This window comes from Zea mays, chromosome 4 (assembly GCF_902167145.1).
Source record: "Zea mays cultivar B73 chromosome 4, Zm-B73-REFERENCE-NAM-5.0, whole genome shotgun sequence".
Classification (NCBI taxonomy): domain Eukaryota; kingdom Viridiplantae; phylum Streptophyta; class Magnoliopsida; order Poales; family Poaceae; genus Zea; species Zea mays.
Window position 1 is genome coordinate 238,512,152 of NC_050099.1, and position 17,854 is coordinate 238,530,005.

The 17,854-nt window shown below is 42.0% G+C and overlaps 1 protein-coding gene and 1 long non-coding RNA gene across 4 annotated transcripts; one reads left to right on the forward strand and one right to left on the reverse strand.

Annotated features, from left to right (window-relative positions):
- Positions 1 to 8,944: 8,944 nt before the first annotated feature.
- Positions 8,945 to 12,819, reverse strand: LOC100284862 (elongation factor 1-gamma 2). 2 transcript variants are annotated; one of them, XM_008681613.4, is made up of 8 exons: positions 12,635 to 12,819; positions 12,385 to 12,429; positions 10,925 to 11,074; positions 10,790 to 10,850; positions 10,651 to 10,703; positions 10,448 to 10,549; positions 9,883 to 10,372; positions 8,945 to 9,607 (listed from the first exon to the last, which is right to left on the reverse strand). In XM_008681613.4, exons 2-8 carry the CDS (start codon positions 12,391 to 12,393, stop codon positions 9,228 to 9,230), a joined length of 1,245 nt encoding a protein of 414 aa, XP_008679835.1. In that variant the 5' UTR covers positions 12,394 to 12,429; positions 12,635 to 12,819; the 3' UTR covers positions 8,945 to 9,227. The 2 variants fall into 2 exon arrangements, with proteins under 2 accessions (XP_008679835.1, NP_001151229.2); NM_001157757.2 differs by lacking the exon at positions 12,635 to 12,819 and adding an exon at positions 12,529 to 12,605 and having other exon boundaries at positions 8,950 to 9,607.
- A 1,197-nt stretch (positions 12,820 to 14,016) lies between these two features.
- LOC103654799 (uncharacterized) lies at positions 14,017 to 16,705 on the forward strand. 2 transcript variants are annotated; one of them, XR_002750501.1, is made up of 4 exons: positions 14,017 to 14,272; positions 14,469 to 15,918; positions 15,986 to 16,364; positions 16,437 to 16,705. It is a non-coding gene; the product is annotated as an uncharacterized lncRNA (long non-coding RNA). The 2 variants fall into 2 exon arrangements; XR_002750499.1 differs by having other exon boundaries at positions 14,469 to 16,364.
- Positions 16,706 to 17,854: the final 1,149 nt, after the last annotated feature.

Consider the following 17,854-nt stretch of genomic DNA (forward strand, 5'->3'; position numbering starts at 1 on the left):
GGCTATTCAGACCTCGGCGGATTACTATAGAATTACTACCAAATGTAAAGGGCATGAGTGTAATTTTATATGAGCTATGTCCCGTGCCTATAAATAGGTGAACAGTACCCCCGTACTGTTCACGCTGACTTGGCATTTGCTTTTGCGTCACGCTTGTACTATTACCTTCTTTTAAGCCGAAGGTACATTTGTAATTTGATACCATTTCTATTTTTTCCATAGTAATAATATAGGAATGAGTTAATAATAATATATAATTGTTTACGTTATCCTTTACATTTCATATGTTTTCTTCTTCATTATTATATGTTGTGTTTATGAAGGTATGTCCTTCATAACCTTCGTCCGAAAATCATTATATCCTCAAGGGAAATAATGCTTCGAAGGACGAAGGACTTTAACGTTTAACATTTTTTGTGTTGCCTTGTTCTTAACTCATAGCATTTGAGAACAAGTCTCCAACATTGGCGCCCACCTCCGGTGAACTCACTTCCACTCTTTGAGTTTTGAACACCTTCGGCAATCATAAACCTTCGCTATGGCGCCGAAGAAAGCTTCAGCAACTAGGGTTGCAGCTCTGCAACCGCTGGATCCCAATCAGGAGACTCTCTCCCTTCGGGAGGCCCGAAGCCAGAAGAGGAAGGCTGTCAGCCCGACACCGCCAGAGGATGAGCTAGACCAAGAAATCAGAGACATGGAGATGCTTCATCAACAGGTGCAGAGGAAGAAGGAAAAGATGGCCAGGCTAGCTGAACTGCAAAGGCAGATAGACGAAGCCTCTGAAGAAGTTCGTCATCTTACTCAGGATGAGCAGAACCGAAGGCCTCAGCATAAAGACCTTCATCAGGAGGGTTTCTTCAACGAAGATGACTGGTATGAGAATTTCCACCATGGAAATTTTGCTTTTGATGATGCTTCTCCTCTGTCCGCTGAGCTGCAGGCTACACCTTGGCCTTCGTCCTACAAGCCGCCTCAGCTTCCCATATTCGATGGCCATTCAGACCCGAAGCAGTTCTTGATGAGCTACGAAGCAACAGTATCTTCGTATGGTGGCAATACTGCAGTCATGGCAAAATCTTTTGTTATGGCTGTCAGGAGTGTTGCTCAAACCTGGTATTCCTCCCTCCGACCAGGAACGATCACTTCATGGCAAAAGCTGAAGGACATGTTGTTAACCAGCTTCCAAGGGTTTCAGACGAAGCCGGTCACTGCTCAAGCTCTATTCCAGTGCACCCAGGATCACGAAGAATACCTTCAGGTGTATGTCCGGAGGTTCTTGCGTTTGAGGGCACAGGCACCAACAGTGCCCAACGAAATTGTCATTGAGGCCATGATCAAGGGACTTCGGCCAGGACCTTCAGCTCAGTACTTTGCTAGGAAGCCTCCTCAAACTTTGGAGAAGTTGCTCCAGAAGATGGACGAGTATATTCGTGCCGATAATGATTTTCGTCAAAGAAGGGAGGAGGCTTTCAGGTTTTTCGAAATGACCAGGGGCTTCGGAGGAAGATTTTATCCGAGGCACGTCAGGTCAATTCACAACTCTACTCAAAATGATGATAAGGGGAGTCAACAGCAAAGGCCACAGGGCTCTTCACAGGCTTCGGGGCAACAACAAAGCTCCTTCCGGCCGCCAGCTCCAAGAGGCAGAGGCGCCAGGGGCTTCGGCGGAAGATTTGGAGATCAACCAAGGAGAACATTTTGCTTGTTCTGTGGTGAAAACAAGGGCCATACCACCAGGATGTGCCATGTTACCATCCAGAAGCAAAAGGAGATAGCCGAAGCTGCAGCACAACAGGGTCAGCCGAAGCAGATCATGCACACTGCTTCGTATCATTCGCCTTATATCCCAGAATATGTAGGCAACCACCCTGCAGTTTCTGTAGCTTCGGCGAGTCAACCTCAAGCTTCCTGGCAACAGCTTCCGCCTCCACCACCGCTGCAACAAGGCCAGCAGCCAGAAGGGGGCCAATATGCTCAACACCAAAGGGACTTCAGAGAACAGTCCGAAGCTCGCACAGTCAATAGCACTATGCCAGAGTCGAAGCACATTTATTGACAAATATCCTACCTTGATAGTAGTCTTTTCCATTCAGTTTTATTTTCTGTGTAATAAAGGACACTTTTTAAATCTCGCGTAATGATTTCGTTGTCTGCCACAAGGAAAATATATCTCCTCTACAGGCTTAAGTTGTTGAAGCTTAAAGATTTGCGATAGCAAGAAGGACCTTCGAATTATAAAGAGTTTATTTTAAGGCACGGCATGAATTCTTCGAAGCAACAAAAAGTCGTTCCAAGGAACGCAGAGTAAGTTTGCTGAAGTTACAAAAAGTCGTTCCAAAGGGAGCGCAGTGTAAGTTTTCTGCTCAAAAGTCGTTCCAAAGGGAATGCAGAGCTTGCAGCGAAAAATAAACGCTGATACCGCCTAAGTAAAAGGCGAAGCGCGAAAAGTCAACGTGAATACCGCCGAAAGAAAAAGGCGAAGAAGCTCCTAAGGGAGGCTTGCAGCGAAAAATAAACGCTGATTCCGCTGAAGTAAAAGGCGAAGAAGCTCCTAAGGGAGGCTTACAGCGACAAGTCAACGCTGATTTAAAAATATTATGTGTTTTATTGCAGGGATGTGTGTGTATCTTCGGAATAAATACCATTTTACATAGCATAACATCATCATATCATTTTGCATAGCATAAGCATCATATATCATGCTGCATATACAAGAAGGGGACACAATATTGATCTTCGGGAGAATGCTTTGAAAAAGGGAAAATCATGCTAAGTCATAAGGAGATACAATATTGATCTTCGGAGCGTAGCTTCGGAAAATATTTTCACGAAGCTTGGATATTCTTCATCAGAACATTATGGATATAGTTGTGATAAATGAAAATTATTCTTCACGAAGCATGAAAAGAAGGGAAGGTGTTTTTTCGTCAAAGACTCAAAAATGGTATGTATGTAAATTTCATGCATCGTAAAGAATTGAACCATAGAAAACAAGTATATTACATTCAGGGTTACAAGATATTACACATATTACATTTCAGATGTTTTTACAATAGCACCTAGTCTTCCCTAAGCACTACTTCCGCAGCTTCGTTCAGGAGTTGATTGACAACTTGATCCATGATAGCTTCAGCCATCTTTTTAATTTCATCGTCATCTTTCGGCTGAGGGCCTGGGGGCGCTTTAGTAGGATCTGAGGGAGGACAGGATACGGCTACATTGCTATTACAAATTGCGAACGAAGTTTAAAATCAAAAATTATAACACAATAAGAACCATTAGTTAATACCTATTTGCCCTTCGGGCTCTGCGGTTTTTTCAACAGCCTCTGCTACTTTTCTAGCGTCATGGATGCCTTTTTCGCTTTTCTGGATAATTTCTCGGGCCATTTCTCGGCCACCATTGTCCCAGATATCGGTGAAAAATTTTCCACCAACCATGCTAGCTTCGGCTGAAGGATCTTTTACATCTTCGAAGGACAAAGTAGCTTCGGACTGTGCTAAAATCTTTATATGCTCACAGCCCTTTCTCTCCAAAATGGTGGCAATCCCCCTGGCACCCGAAAAAGCACATATGTCTCCGCGGCTATTTCAAATTTCCTCAAAGGCCTCAGCTTCGTGATTAATCCATTCGATGGGACCTTCAGGGTTGCCTCTTGTAAAGTTTTCTTCGCTCGAGAATGCGCCAACGCTGGTGAAGCTAGCTTTTATTTTCTTAACACACTCCATAGATTTGTCATAGCATCTTTTCTTGGACGAACGAAGCTCTTCAACAGTTCCTTCTAAATGATTTGCCCATTGGTCGCTAAATTCTCGCTTCGTTTCTTCAAGTATGCGTTCCTCTTTAGCTCTGGCTAGTTGTTTTCGAAGATCTTCAATTTCACGCTTCTGAGCCTCAGCTTGACCTTTAAAAGTAGCTTCGACTTCTTTTATTCTATTTATCAATGAATGTAATATTTTATCTTTTTCGAGACCTTCGTTCCTTAGTTCAATTACTTCGGAACGAAGGTTGCTCAGGGCCATAACACACCCTTCGTCTTCGGCATCTTTTTGGGCCCTGAGGCCATTGCTAAGTATAAGGCCCTGCAAAGAAAAATGTGTGTGCGTCAATAAATTTAAACAAACGAAAAATTTTGGTCTCAAGAAAAAATACAAAGACCTCATTTTTTTGCACCTTTAAGCTATTGTACGCCAAGCTGTCGGCCAGCTCGTTTTTCGACAATGCCGAGAGCCCGTCTTCTAGTGTTGGGAAACCGAAGCTCTTGCTCATCTCCCGACAGACAGAAATCTCCTTGCTGTCAGGGAGGCAATACAAGAAGTCTTCTTCTCCGCTGCCGTTGAATATCAACGCCCCCTTTGGATATTTCAGTTTTTGGGCGTAAAACTGGGCCTCTTGCTTTTCTTTTTCAGACAACTTTTTCCCCGAAGCATGTCGAATAATATAATCAAGGACTTTGGGGGCTGCTTCGGGGGCAACAGCACTGATTTCTTCAACAAGAATTGGCTCCGTCATTTTTTCTTCTTCCTCGGTTTCCAAGGATTTTACCTTCGTGGGCTCTGAAGGCCCAGCTTCAGCCTCAGTTTGTTGCTTTGGAGCTTTAGTATCAAAAATTTCAGTTTCCGCTTCGGAAGTTTCAACAGTCTTCTTCGGAGTTGTGCTTGAGGATTTAATTGTCTCCAGAACATCTAGCACATTGACCATTCTTTTCCTTTTCGGAGTCACCGCTGGGCCCTTTTGGTTTTTTAATGTCTCAACACTTGCTGAAGGACTTAAAATTTCCGATATTGTCGTTCCCGCAGTACTCGGTTTTTCTGTTTTCTCTGCTGAGGGTGTTTCAGTTTTTTCTTCGATCTTTAACACTGAAGTTGGTTCTTTAATATCAGTGGCCGAAGAGGTTTCACCGGCGAACTCAGGCACTGTAGCTGGTTCAATGTAGTGTGGCCGGTGTGTGAGAACCTTTACCCTTTGTCTCTTCGGCGCTGGCTCGCTGGGAGCGGCTGAAGCAGTTTCCTGTGCAGAAGTTGCGTTTTTTCTTTTTTGGCCCCGCGCTGGATAGTGGTAGTCGGGGTACACGAACCCAATTGCGTCAAACACTCGATTCAGTCTTTTCTTTTTCCGGCCTCCGAAGGCTGCTGACAATGCAGTATCTTCGTCCTTTGAATAAACCCCAAGTAGTTCATCACTTAAATTTTCAATGCTTTTTAGCCAGTCATCATCTGGCTCAACGAATTTATCTCCAAATTTGAAAGTATACTTCAGCCTGATAAGTTCACCTTCGTCAGCCTCCTTTATGGTCTCTTGCGGCATTTCCCATTTTTCCGCGAGCGGCCATACTCTGAAGGCAATATGCTCTTGAACCAGATCTCTCGTTCCAATAAAAGAGCAAATAATCCCGAAGGCTCTTTGGCATTCTTCGGCAGCCTCGTTCATTTCAACCTTCGGCTTCCGCAGGCCGAAGCTTTGCCAAATAGGGCGCATAATTATACCTTTAATATCTTCCCGTGTTTTCAGGTCATTCTTCACATAAAACCATTCTGTCATCCAGTCGCCGGGCCATCTCTTCCGAAAGGTTGGCACGGGACAGCTTGACCCGGACCGAGAGACGAAACTGTAGCAGCCAAAATTATTGTGATACTGTTCCTTACCCCAGGGTTTTGTCTCGTATAACAATTCGTGTATGTTGCAGAAACTTTTCGCATCAGGTTCCAGACCTTGGCTTCTCACGGCCCACACGAAGATATTCATCCTTATGATTGCTTCGGGGATAAGCTGGTGAAGATAGATTTCAAATGTTTTCAGTACTTCTACGACAAAGCTGCTCAGGGGAAATCGTAGTCCAGCTTTTAAAAAGCTTCGGAACACTACGACTTCATTTTCCTCAGGAGTCGGACAAGTCTTTTCTCCTTCGTCGGCCCTCACAACGGACAAGTCCCGGAAATATCTTCCTCTCATGCTGACAAGATGATTTTCTTTGATACTTGATTTGCCGAAAACCGCATGGCTTGGTCGCCAAGGGCGATCTTCGGAGTCTTCACCACCACTATCCACATCATAACTGTCGCTATCATCAGTATCTTCAGATAAACCTTCTAAAATTTCTTTGGTGATCTTTTCTGTATTTGTCTTCGACATGGCTTCAAGAAACCCCAGGTTTTTCTCTTCAGATAGACTCAGCTTCATCTCGACAGCAGCCCTTTTATCCTCAGACATTTTCGAAGATGCTGAAAAATTGCTTTCAAAGCCGAAGCTTAAAAACTTAAAAAGCCAAGCAAGTGTTGGTGCGCAAGAGCTAAAAATTGAGTAAGCAAAAGCAGATGGCAGGAAAGCGTACCAAGTGAGCTCATGGTATGCTCTTATTTATACGACCCAGTGCATTAAAAATTGGAAGACCCCGGTTGTCAGTGAATGTTGCTATTCTAGCAAAGGGAAGGTGTTTTTTCGGACCTTCGGCTTAAGGCCTTCGTCCATGTCGCAATCTAAATTTATCATTCTAACAAATTAATATTGCGAGGGGCTACTGTTGGGGGCCTTCGGCTTCCGAAGGTCCTCAAAAACATGATTTAACGATGTTTCTGGAGTATAATGTGTGAACAGGTATCTTCGGACTCGAATCGGTACCACAGTGGGAGAAGCCCAAAGAATATGAAGGTCGACACAACACCGAAGCTGTGAGCAGGAAAGCTTCGGCGTAATAACAGAAAAGGAAACCAACTTAAAGATGAAAAGGCTATTCAGACCTCGGCGGATTACTATAGAATTACTACCAAATGTAAAGGGCATGAGTGTAATTTTATATGAGCTATGTCACGTGCCTATAAATAGGTGAACAGTACCCCCGTACTGTTCACGCTGACTTGGCATTTGCTTTTGCGTCACGCTTGTACTATTACCTTCTTTTAAGCCGAAGGTACATTTGTAATTTGATATCATTTCTATTTTTTCCATAGTAATAATATAGAAATGAGTTAATAATAATATATAATTGTTTACGTTATCCTTTACATTTCATATGTTTTCTTCTTCATTATTATATGTTGTGTTTATGAAGGTATGTCCTTCATAACCTTCGTCCGAAAATCATTATATCCTCAAGGGAAATAATGCTTCGAAGGACGAAGGACTTTAACGTTTAACATTTTTTGTGTTACCTTGTTCTTAACTCATAGCATTTGAGAACAAGTCTCCAACATACACTATTTTAAACTTTGAATAATGAACCACTTGTATCGGTTATTTGGGGCTAATGATAAGACATTCATTTTCAGGGTGAACTTGCGTCTACCATTGTTCATTGCGGAAGTTTGGAGCATGGAGTATGAATGAAGTCTTGGCTGCTTTGGCAGTTGGGCTGCTTTATATTTATCATTATCTACTTTGTTTGATGGCAACGACTGCTATGCAAGCAGTCCTTCTTTGCAAGCGTGCAAGCAAACCATCTGGTCCATTAAATTACGATTCAACCACAAATACAACCATGGTTTGTTAGGGTTTTTTTATAAAGATTATTGAGCTAGTGGTGGAAGGGCTTAAGTGTTAAATGTGACCTACGGTTCGATCACGATCTAATGGACCAGATGGTTTACTTGCACGCTTGCAAAGAAGGACTGCTTGCATAGCAGTCGTTGCCTTGTTTGATTGCCTGGACATGGAACTTTGTAATGTGCTGAACTGCTGCTCCTAGCCGTGTGCTATATAGCCTACAACATGTGTGTGTGCAGCTCCTAGCGGCTAGCAATAGCAGGGCAGCAGAGCTATCCTAGCCGTGTGCTACTCTAGCAGCTTCAGAGCTGCTGGCTAGGTGGCTACTGTACGTTTTAGTTTCAAATTTCAGTGTTTGTGACTTTGTGGATGGAGTGGTGGCTGCCACTACTAGTACATTTGTGATAAACGTTATTGTATAATTGAAGAATATTATGTGCTGAGTATTATTGGTTCTATAATATATTTTTTATGTTGACTTGTATGTATATGCACCTATATATTTTCTGTACTTATTTGTGTGTAAAGAGATCCCTGCAGGTCGGGATCAGGTCCTGGCAAGGACTGGGGGAGAGAATCCCGTTAAAACAAGAGAGAAAATTCTCGTCAAGGTTTGTTCGGTTATTCTTATCTCATAGATTGGATGGATGGGATTAAAAAAATTATAAAAGATTTTGACTTGTTTGAAATTGAAACTCATCCGATCCCACTCAATCCACATGAATTGAGAGCAAAACGAACAGACCCTAAGGCTGATTTAGTGATCAGGGATCACGAGAGGATCTACGAGGAAAGATCTCCTTGCTATTCAATTTTGAATATCAAGAAGATCCCTCTCGGTAGATACCCCATGGATCTTAATCACCAAAACTAGCCTTAAACGTTTCGGAAACGGGGCGGAAAATATAAAACAGGGATCAGGGCGGGAAAGTAGTAGCATGTTTGGTTAGTGGAATAACCTTGTTCAGAACCAAGTGATCCAGCATGGACTCACTCCTTGCAGGTTCGGATAGGAGGAATGAGTTGGTTCGCCTATTTTGCGAGAAATTGGTAGCTTCTAGATTTTAGTTTTAGATCGAAGAGTGGATGACAGATGAGATGAATCCATAACGGTAACCAAACGCTGGGTTCGGATGACTCCGGACCATTGGATGCCTCTAACCAAATACATGGTAGATGCCTCCCCCGGCCCCACCCCATTGCCATCCTTATTCACAAATCAGACCATCTTGCTCTTCATCCAAACATTCTGTAATAGTAACAGTTAAATTGGTGTTAGAACTCTTCCGGACGGCAGTACACAAATTTTCACATCCTTTGTTTCATTTTCCTATCTCGCTCTTGTAACAGTAACAGTTACAAAACTGATGATAGAAGTCGTTAAAACTATCCAGATGGTAGTGGTAGTACTCGAATTATAACCAAGTGCTACCTGAAAAAATTACGATTCTAGCACAATATCGAATTGAATTAAAGCATGTCAAGTTTGACTAATATATATTAAATAAAAAGTATAAATCGTTATAAAATAAAATAAATATCATTAAATTTCAGGAGATATATTTTCATAATATATCTATTCACTAGGATGCACATGACAAACGATTCCGATGCGATAATGCAGAAGGTTTCGCGAGCACGACCTCCCGTTAACATGGCCAAAACTCCACAGCATAATCATAACCAGCACGCCATATCAAAAGCTATCATCCATGGCTGTTTTAGAATTGGACCCAAAAACTCTTTCCTCACTTGAAGCATTTTGCATCCAGCAAGGCCTCGCCCTCGAATGGCTCCTGGTCCTCAATCATGGCATTGACCCGCTCCTTCTGTGCCTCATCAGAGAGGTCAACCTTGGTCCACTCATAAAGCTCCATGTCATAGACTTCGTCCATGACAAACTTGGGAATTTCTGAGCCCCTGAAGAGCCAGAGCCCCTTGACCTTGAAAGGGGGCTCAGAGCCTACCACAAGCATCTTGCCAAAGGCGTATTTGCGGCACAGGTCCATCCGCTGCAGGAAGCCACCAACCTTGTTCATGGTCACAAACGACACTGTGTTCTCATCATTGTACTTGTAGTCACAGAACCACAGGGAGTAGCCCTCTGGGTCGTACATATCCCAGAAACCTAAAATACATGAGAGTTTGAGTTCAGTTGGTTCGTACATTGCACTACTGACAGATCAAAACTTAGGAACTGCTTAAAACACCAAAAAGATATACCAAACCCAGCTGCCTTATTACTTGACCAGCTGTCCTTGAGGCACATTCTTGATTAAAGTAACTCAAGATTTTATGTTTCTAGTTAGTAATATCTCATGTAGCCATAATCATTATTAAAACTATGTAACCATAATCATTGTTAAAAAAATTCAACAGGAATTTAACAACAAGCAAACATACCTTTAATAGCAACCTCACGGAAGTTGGTTTTCGTGTTAGAGTACAGCCTCTTCCAATCATCAAGAATCATCTTGCTAGGAGGAAGCAAATCAAGAGGGTTCTTTGGCTTAGGCTTTGGTGCCTCCTCTTCTTCTGCTGATTTCTCAGTTACCTTGGGCTTCGGAGCCTCCTTTTTGGTTTCCTTAGGCTTCTGCACTTTGGCTGGAGCAGCCTTCTGTGGAACAAGTGGCACAGCTTCTGCCTGCTTAACGTCACCAATGACCTTTTTGAAGTTTGGTTGGTTAACCATGGTCCAGAAATACCTCTCAACATGAGGGAACTCTGAGGTAAAACTCTTAGTCAAGATACGGCTAAATCCCATACAGAGATTGCATGTCATCACGATATCCGCGAGAGTCACTGAATGCCCAACAAGGAATGTGTTTGATGCAAGATGGGTGCTCAGAGAACCCAATGCTCTCTTCAAGGCAGCAATAGTTGATTCTTCTACCTGTTGGGCAAATGAGAATATAAGACTACAATCAAGCTATTGAGAAGGAAGTGTTGGCCACATGAAAATACATACCACACCAGCATGGGGATAAAACCCCATCCGTGGGTACAACCACTTTCCAATGTTTGCATCAATCTCTGTTGCAGCAAAGTCAATCCATTGCTCAATATGGGCCTGAAACAAGCGCAGGTTCAAGCAGACAGAAACATCTAAGCAAACAATGGCATGCAAGAAAATATTAAATGATTTTAATAAAAATATTGAACATCACTCACATAATCAATCAGTGAAGATCCATAAAGTGGGTTATCAGCCTTCAAGCGAGTAACTTCAAAAAGATGACAGAATTCAGTGCTAAAAAAATAAATGCAAACAGGAGACTAAAAAACCCAATGGTTGCTACATTTGAATTACCATATCTTGCAATTGCATTGCTCTCAAAAACAGGACCATCAGGAGTCTCCAGGACAGGAATCTACAAAGAATTGCCTGAATTACATCCTGGACTATTCCGATCACCTTATTAACATATACAGGTTTTTTTCATACCTTCCCAATAGGGTTCATCTTGAGGAACTCTGGAGTTTTGTTGGAGACACCCATTTGAAAGTCCTTCACCAACTCAACCTTGACACCGCTGTATTCTGCGGCAATTAGTGTTTTGAATGCATTTTTGTTACCACTGTTAGCATGCAGTACCTACACAATGCAGAAGGTTGGTCACATGTCTACATATCGACACAAAACATATGAAAATCTGGAATATCAGAAAAAGGGAGAATATAAGTTGTAGAATCAAACAGAAAAAAGTGAGGAAGCAGTAGAATTTTTAGTCAAGCACAGTGTAAAATCATGAGGAGACCACAGCTACATAAGGTAATCAATCAAAAAAAACAATATGCTATAAATAATAATGATGCTTATACTGATGCCTATCTCTAGTACAAAAGTTAGGAAAATCTAATATCAAATGGGTGTCAAAAGGTGAATATGCCTTTTCTGCTCAGAAGAACCAGAACTCAACTGTATTCTGCTTAGCATCAGCAAGGATTACATTGTGACTTGGTGCTTATCAGCTCACTTGAATGAGCTTGTTTTATTGGAAACACCAAACATATTAACACAAAATTATAAACCTGGAGCAAGGTTATATTGGCAATGACTTGACGCTCGTTAACTTACAACATATCAAACTATTACTCCCTCCGTCCTAGAATATAAGGTATAACCACCTTTTGTTCTTGTCCCACAATATAAGGTGTGCTCTCTCTATGCACACGTACATCGATACAGTTGTATAGAGAGAATTAAATGCATTTTTTGGTCTTTGAACCAGTGGTAGTTACGTCTTATATAATGGGACGGATGGAGTAATACACCAAACATGTTAAAAGAAAACTACTACCCAAATCAGCATCATAGACTAGCTAATGTTAAAAGCATGGAATACATAAAAGAGTGACAAGGACCCACTTCATGTTTAAATAAAACCACTATGAAAATCACCTGTGAAACAGGGGGCGTCTGCTACCTCACAACTTCATTTTAAGTATACCAACTGATGATGGGATTAAGTGGGAGGCGTTACCATTTTCCTAACTTCAGTACGGATCTAAATGAATTCAATCTCTAAAAAGACAAAATTGAGCACACCCTTCCTCTGTGAGAAGGCAAAGATGTAGTATCCAACAAGCACTTAAGGCAACAAGATAAGGATAATCTACTATACCCATCCATGGAAGCAATAATTTAGCGATCAAATCTTAAGTTATTGTGAGAGAGACCATAAATCCGGGAAGTAGGGTCTACAGAAAGAATCCATAGAAACACATGAATGGAAATCAATTTACCAGAAAATAACATGCCACACCACAAGTCGAAATTACAATGAAAAAAATCTTGCTAATGCAAGCAACTTAAACGCCCCCCCCCCCCCCCCCCCCCCAAAGCATATCGAAAATATAAGAGCAGGAGGCTACTTAAACAACTAGTAGTTGACAAACACTTACAAGCACCATCTCGATGAAAAAGCTTAGCTTCGCTCGATCTCAGATCTGCACACCAGCAACCAAAAAATCAGTGACATCAAACACGAACAGGCGAACGACAGAAATCAAGACACGAATTCTCTCGCTAAAAGACGTGGATTTTACCGGCAGCGCGAGATCGGGCGAGCAGCGAAACAGGTGAGAGCAGAAGCAGAGTAGCAAAAACAACCCTAACGGAGCCATCTACTTATGGTGGCGGAGCTCCCAGTACCTGTGATCTGGTGCCTAGGGTTGCGCGCACGCGATCTCAGCCGTTGGATGTTCTAGCGAAGAAACTGATTGAATAGTTCACATTAGCCCGAGCATCAGTGTGGACTGTGGAGCAGCCCAACTTTCAATCAAGAATGGGCCTACTAAAGTATCTCTTGACAAGGGCCGATCACCATCCCGCCACGTGGACTGGGTTGGACCTTGCCATGTGTCTTTTTTTATTGGTCCCATAGAGTAGTCTTATGGCATGTACAACCCACGTAATGCCTTTTTGTTATCCCATTACTTCTTGTTAAAAGCAGCTAGGAATTGGAGGCATGTCCGCGCTTCACGGGTGTCGCTGCTATTGGCTTGCTGACATGTGGTTGTGGACACGAGTTTTTCTTCGATCCAACGGAAACGAAAGGAGCCATCCGCGTCGATCTCCGCCCCGACCCCTCCCTCTCCGACCCATCAGGGCAGCTGGCGCCTCTAGGGTATCTCAGCGACTCAGCTCCTCCTCCCGCGCGCTGCCAGCCGCCACCTCGGCCTCGACGCCGTAAGGTTCCCCGCCACCCATGCCCCTTGTTGACCTCGTACCACGGCGTCCCACTTTGTGCGCTCCTCCACGCGTTGCCCATCGCCTTTCAGCTCCTCTACCATCCCACTCCCCTGCCCTCGCCGCTTGGGAGCCACACCGATGCGCGCGGCGGCACACTGCGCCGAGGAGGAGCTATGTTGCCCTCCGCTCTCCTCCAATGTACCGCCCCTACGCCGAAGTCGGAAGAGACGTCGGAGCCATCGTCCCTGCGCCACGCAATGTTTGGGATGGCCTCCTACCGGTGCACGCTGCTGCTCGAGCTCCCCCTACCCCGCCTCTTGCTGTGCGCCCCCGTGTGCGCCTTCCTCGACGTGCTATGACCTCTCGTCGGGCCTCGCTCTCTGCGTCTCCGCCGATGCATCTCACTTCCCCCACTAAAGATAGTGGAGATGTTCAGGTGGACCTCCTCGCCCTCCCGTTGATCCCTGATGTGAATTAGGAATGATGATACTCTTAATTGTAAGGCTATTGGAGAGGTCAAATTATCTTCTAAAGTGTATTTATAATAATTTCTACATGTCATTGTTTAATGACCTGGTTTCCCCCTACATGTTAGCACGGTGAAGATAATCTCTTGAATAGATAATATGGTAGATCAAAACAATTGATAGGTAGAATCTTTCTCATGACCTCTATGTCTGGATTATTCTCGAGTGGACCCAATATAATTTGCCACTCTGTTCCACTGATCCAATGTCAGATCTTTACTAGCTAACAAGCTTGATCCAGTTTGTATCATTAAATTCTTTTATATTCATGTTATTTTCCGCTCCTCTACTAATGAGAAGTATTTATCCTTTCAGTATTGTGACATCTACAATAATCCATGCAGTGCTTATTTGATATACCATTTTTATTACATTGTTTCATAACAATTATTTTTTACTATTGTCTTTTTTCACATGAATTCTTTTACTGACACCTACTTATGTGGATATGTGATGTTTGTCCAGCACTATTGATTTTTTTGGTCAATGTGCTCAGTGAGGCTCAGGATGGGATTCTAGATTTGAACAGCACAACTGACACTTTAGGACGCATCTTGGACCAAACAATTAAGTAATTCCTGATGAAAACTATACCTTCAACTCGAGCATCTTGTTGGAATTTATTTTGTATTTGTTTTAACACGCTGACTAGGGTCTTATGGGAAAATTTCAAAATTGCATGCTACTAAATTATATTGTTTCTACAAGACTGCATTTCAGTGCAATTATGATATGACCTCAAAGTTTACATGTTCTTGTTCTTGCAGGTCAACGCAGTTGGAGAGGAAATGGGAATAAGGTTTCTAGGGCTTGGCTTATGAGCACCGAGTGATATACCAATAATGGCAAAAATAACTCTCTCCTTTAACCTTGTAAGCTTATATCTTTTTGAACTTTGTTTTATTCCTGGAATGTTAACTACTGCTCGCCAGACACCTCAAACCATTATGCTTCTTTTGACTTTTAAGCATAGCATTCTTGATATACTTAAATTTTTAAATGAGACTTGTTAGTTACCAAGATAATGTGTTGAGCACTTTGGGGTAAATGACTGATAACTCATTGTTCAAATATGCGTTAGGCAATGGTTGTTACTATTTTGTGTAAGACTTGACAGAAACAATCATCGGCTTGTAGGGAAGATACAAAATAATGAGGAATTACATGCCTAAAGTTGGTACTCTTGGCCTTGATATGATGTTCCTGACATGTACTGTGCAGATGATCATATTTCTAGGAGTGCCATTTTCATAATGACATCACTTATTCATTTGGAGTACTCATCTAAGCACTGAGTTGCTATCTTAAGGTTACCAATTTCATGTTCTTTAAAAACAGATTACCAATTGCATGGAATTACTCTTTGTAGTGCTTGATATTATTGTATTGTATGTACTGAACAGTTGGACAACTCTTCATCAAATGAATTATCGCCTGACAGTTTTTTGTCATTTATTCCCCCATTCTAAATTATAAGATATTTAAAATTTTCTAGATGCATCGATTTATTATGTATCATACATAGTGTATTTTTTTCAGACAGTGTAGGTGCATAGAAAAAGCTATGTGTTTATAAAAGCCAAAACTTCTTATGATTTAGAATGGAGGGATTATAGTTTAGAATGGAGGGAGTATTGAGTACTATGTTAACACTTTCAGTTTTTTGCTTTATTAAATGCCTTCCTACAATGAGTTACGGGTCCACCTCAAATCGGAAAGAACTAAAGAAGACATGCCACATTTTCTCATGCAGATTGTGTTGTATGAATCAACCTAGAATGAGTCTTCCTGAGACTTAGGTAAAACCTGGACAACATATCTATTGTTCTGTTCAAACTCTTGGTCATTTTTAACTCATGTTAACAGAATACAAATAAAGGTAAATTTGTTTCAGTTAACCCGATTTGTATTATGAGCTAACCCAATTTGCTTAACTCGTGTTAACAGAGGCACATTGTATTATGAGCTAACCCGATTTGTTTTTTAGCTTTCAGCACTTCCATATTCTGCTCATTGTGTATTTTTTTTGTTTTCTTAATACCGTTGTACTATATGTCACAACCTTTCATGCATTGACCAATAACTTAGCATTTGGAATGGGTTTCTCCTTTCTGTATCATTATGTATTTATGTGTACTTCCAGGGAGTACCATTTTCTTCATGTTGGCGATGAAATGCTACAATCTAAGTCGCTTGATCGAGATTCATATGTCTTTGGTGGGTTGTCGGTTTTCTTTACAAAGATTTGAGTCACATGTATGTTGATGGGTTGGTATATTAGCAGGAGATCAAGAATGAAACGGTTCTACTGAAACCCCTACAAGATGCCTTCCACTCTGTGACTCATCATTGGGTTCACTCAGATTCTACTGCCCCTTGACGGAATGCTTTGCTCTGTTGGTTGATGATCCTGAGCATGGTGAGGCGTTGATAACAAATGTGGAGTGCCCACACTGCTGCCGGATGTTATGTGCCCAGTGTAAGGTTCCATGGCACGCTGGTGTCACTTGCGCAGAGTTCAAGTTCCAATGACCGAGGAAGGATGAGCAGGGCAGAGAGGACCTACTGCCGAGGAAGGTCGAACAAGAGAGCAAGTGGCAGAGGTGCCCCGAGTGCAAGATATATGTGGAGAGGATCGGGGACTGTGTATTTATCATTTACAAGTACTGCTCACAAATAGAACATTCATTACACTAAGTACAAATGATGATCATCTTCTTTGTTCCAATTTACAGGTGCGGGCATTGCTTCTGCTACCTTTGTGCATCCCCAATGTCTAGGGACAACCGTTGTTGCAAAACCTGCAATCAAACCTGGGGAATGCCTTGAAATCGCCAAGCTCTCTACTTGAAGAAAAGAAACTCATATTAACTAATATTATATGTGTGATGCTGGTTCATTTTCAGAAGCAATTACCATTCATCAAAAATAGGCTAACACGGTTGTATATCAGGAAAAGTCCATTACAAGCAAAACATATATTGACCTGTAAAGCAAACCACAAATAGGCATCATAGCTGAATGATAATTGAGAATGATTCGTCTTGAGAAGTACAAATCCTCAGACACGTCGTTTTTATTCATTCAAGTATTTTAAGTCTAACTGCAGATCATGGTAAGTATGGTGTACAAAAGGTCGTTACAATTTTTAGGGATAATTATTTGCATTGTTACAAAATTTTTCTTAATTTTTTGTGTTCTGGTAGGGCGCCCGTAAGAGCGCTTTCATGTTCTAGTTCCATATAAATTAGACGAGATCGAGATGAATTAAGAGATATTTTGACTTGCTATGAATTTAAGTCCACTTAATCCACTCCAATCTATATGGATTAACCGATTGAGAGTAAACCGAATAGGCCCTAAAGGTATCTAAGGAGGTAAGTGCAAAAAATACAAAAGATATATCTTGACGAAAGAATGTCTCTAGCACAGTTAAGTCTAAGATATTGTTTCACTCATACAACCCACGGGCCACGAGTGAGACCCAGACACGACCCGCTAAGTTAATAACCATGCTGGATCAGTCTATAGTCCGACGGGCCTATTAGGCTCGTAACAGTCCATGTCGTTTAAATGACAAAATTAACCAAAGATATTTTAGCAAACTGCCCCCTTCTCGGTTTACCATCCGACATACTTGGCTCTCGGCCTCTAGCTAACTATCAAGGGAACGTATCTGGTGCAAACCAACCCCTCCATGCAATCGTGCAAACTTCTAATCTGGGCCACATGATGTTGATCCAAGGGACACAGGGGCGTGGATAATTTTACACTTAACCACCCGCTGCTAATCACATTTTTCAAATCCCCCCTCCCACTCCCCCTGCACACCCCCTTGGATCAACATCATGTGGTTCAGATTAAAAGTTTGCACGGTTGCACGGAGGGGTTGGTTTGCACCAGATACGTTCCCAACTATCAATGCCTCAAAATGTTTTAGAAGTATTTGCCAAATTCAAATCTTGGCTCTACTTGTACTGATTTTTTTTCAGTTTTTCAAATCTTTGAATGGAATGCAAATTTATTTGATAGGAGAGGGTAGTATTAATCTGGTTCTTCTTTCCCATCTCTTATATTAAAACCCGCTCCGGTTTGGAGCCCCATCCTAGTTTTCGAGCGTACCGGGGGTCCTACCGTAAAAATATTGTCTAAA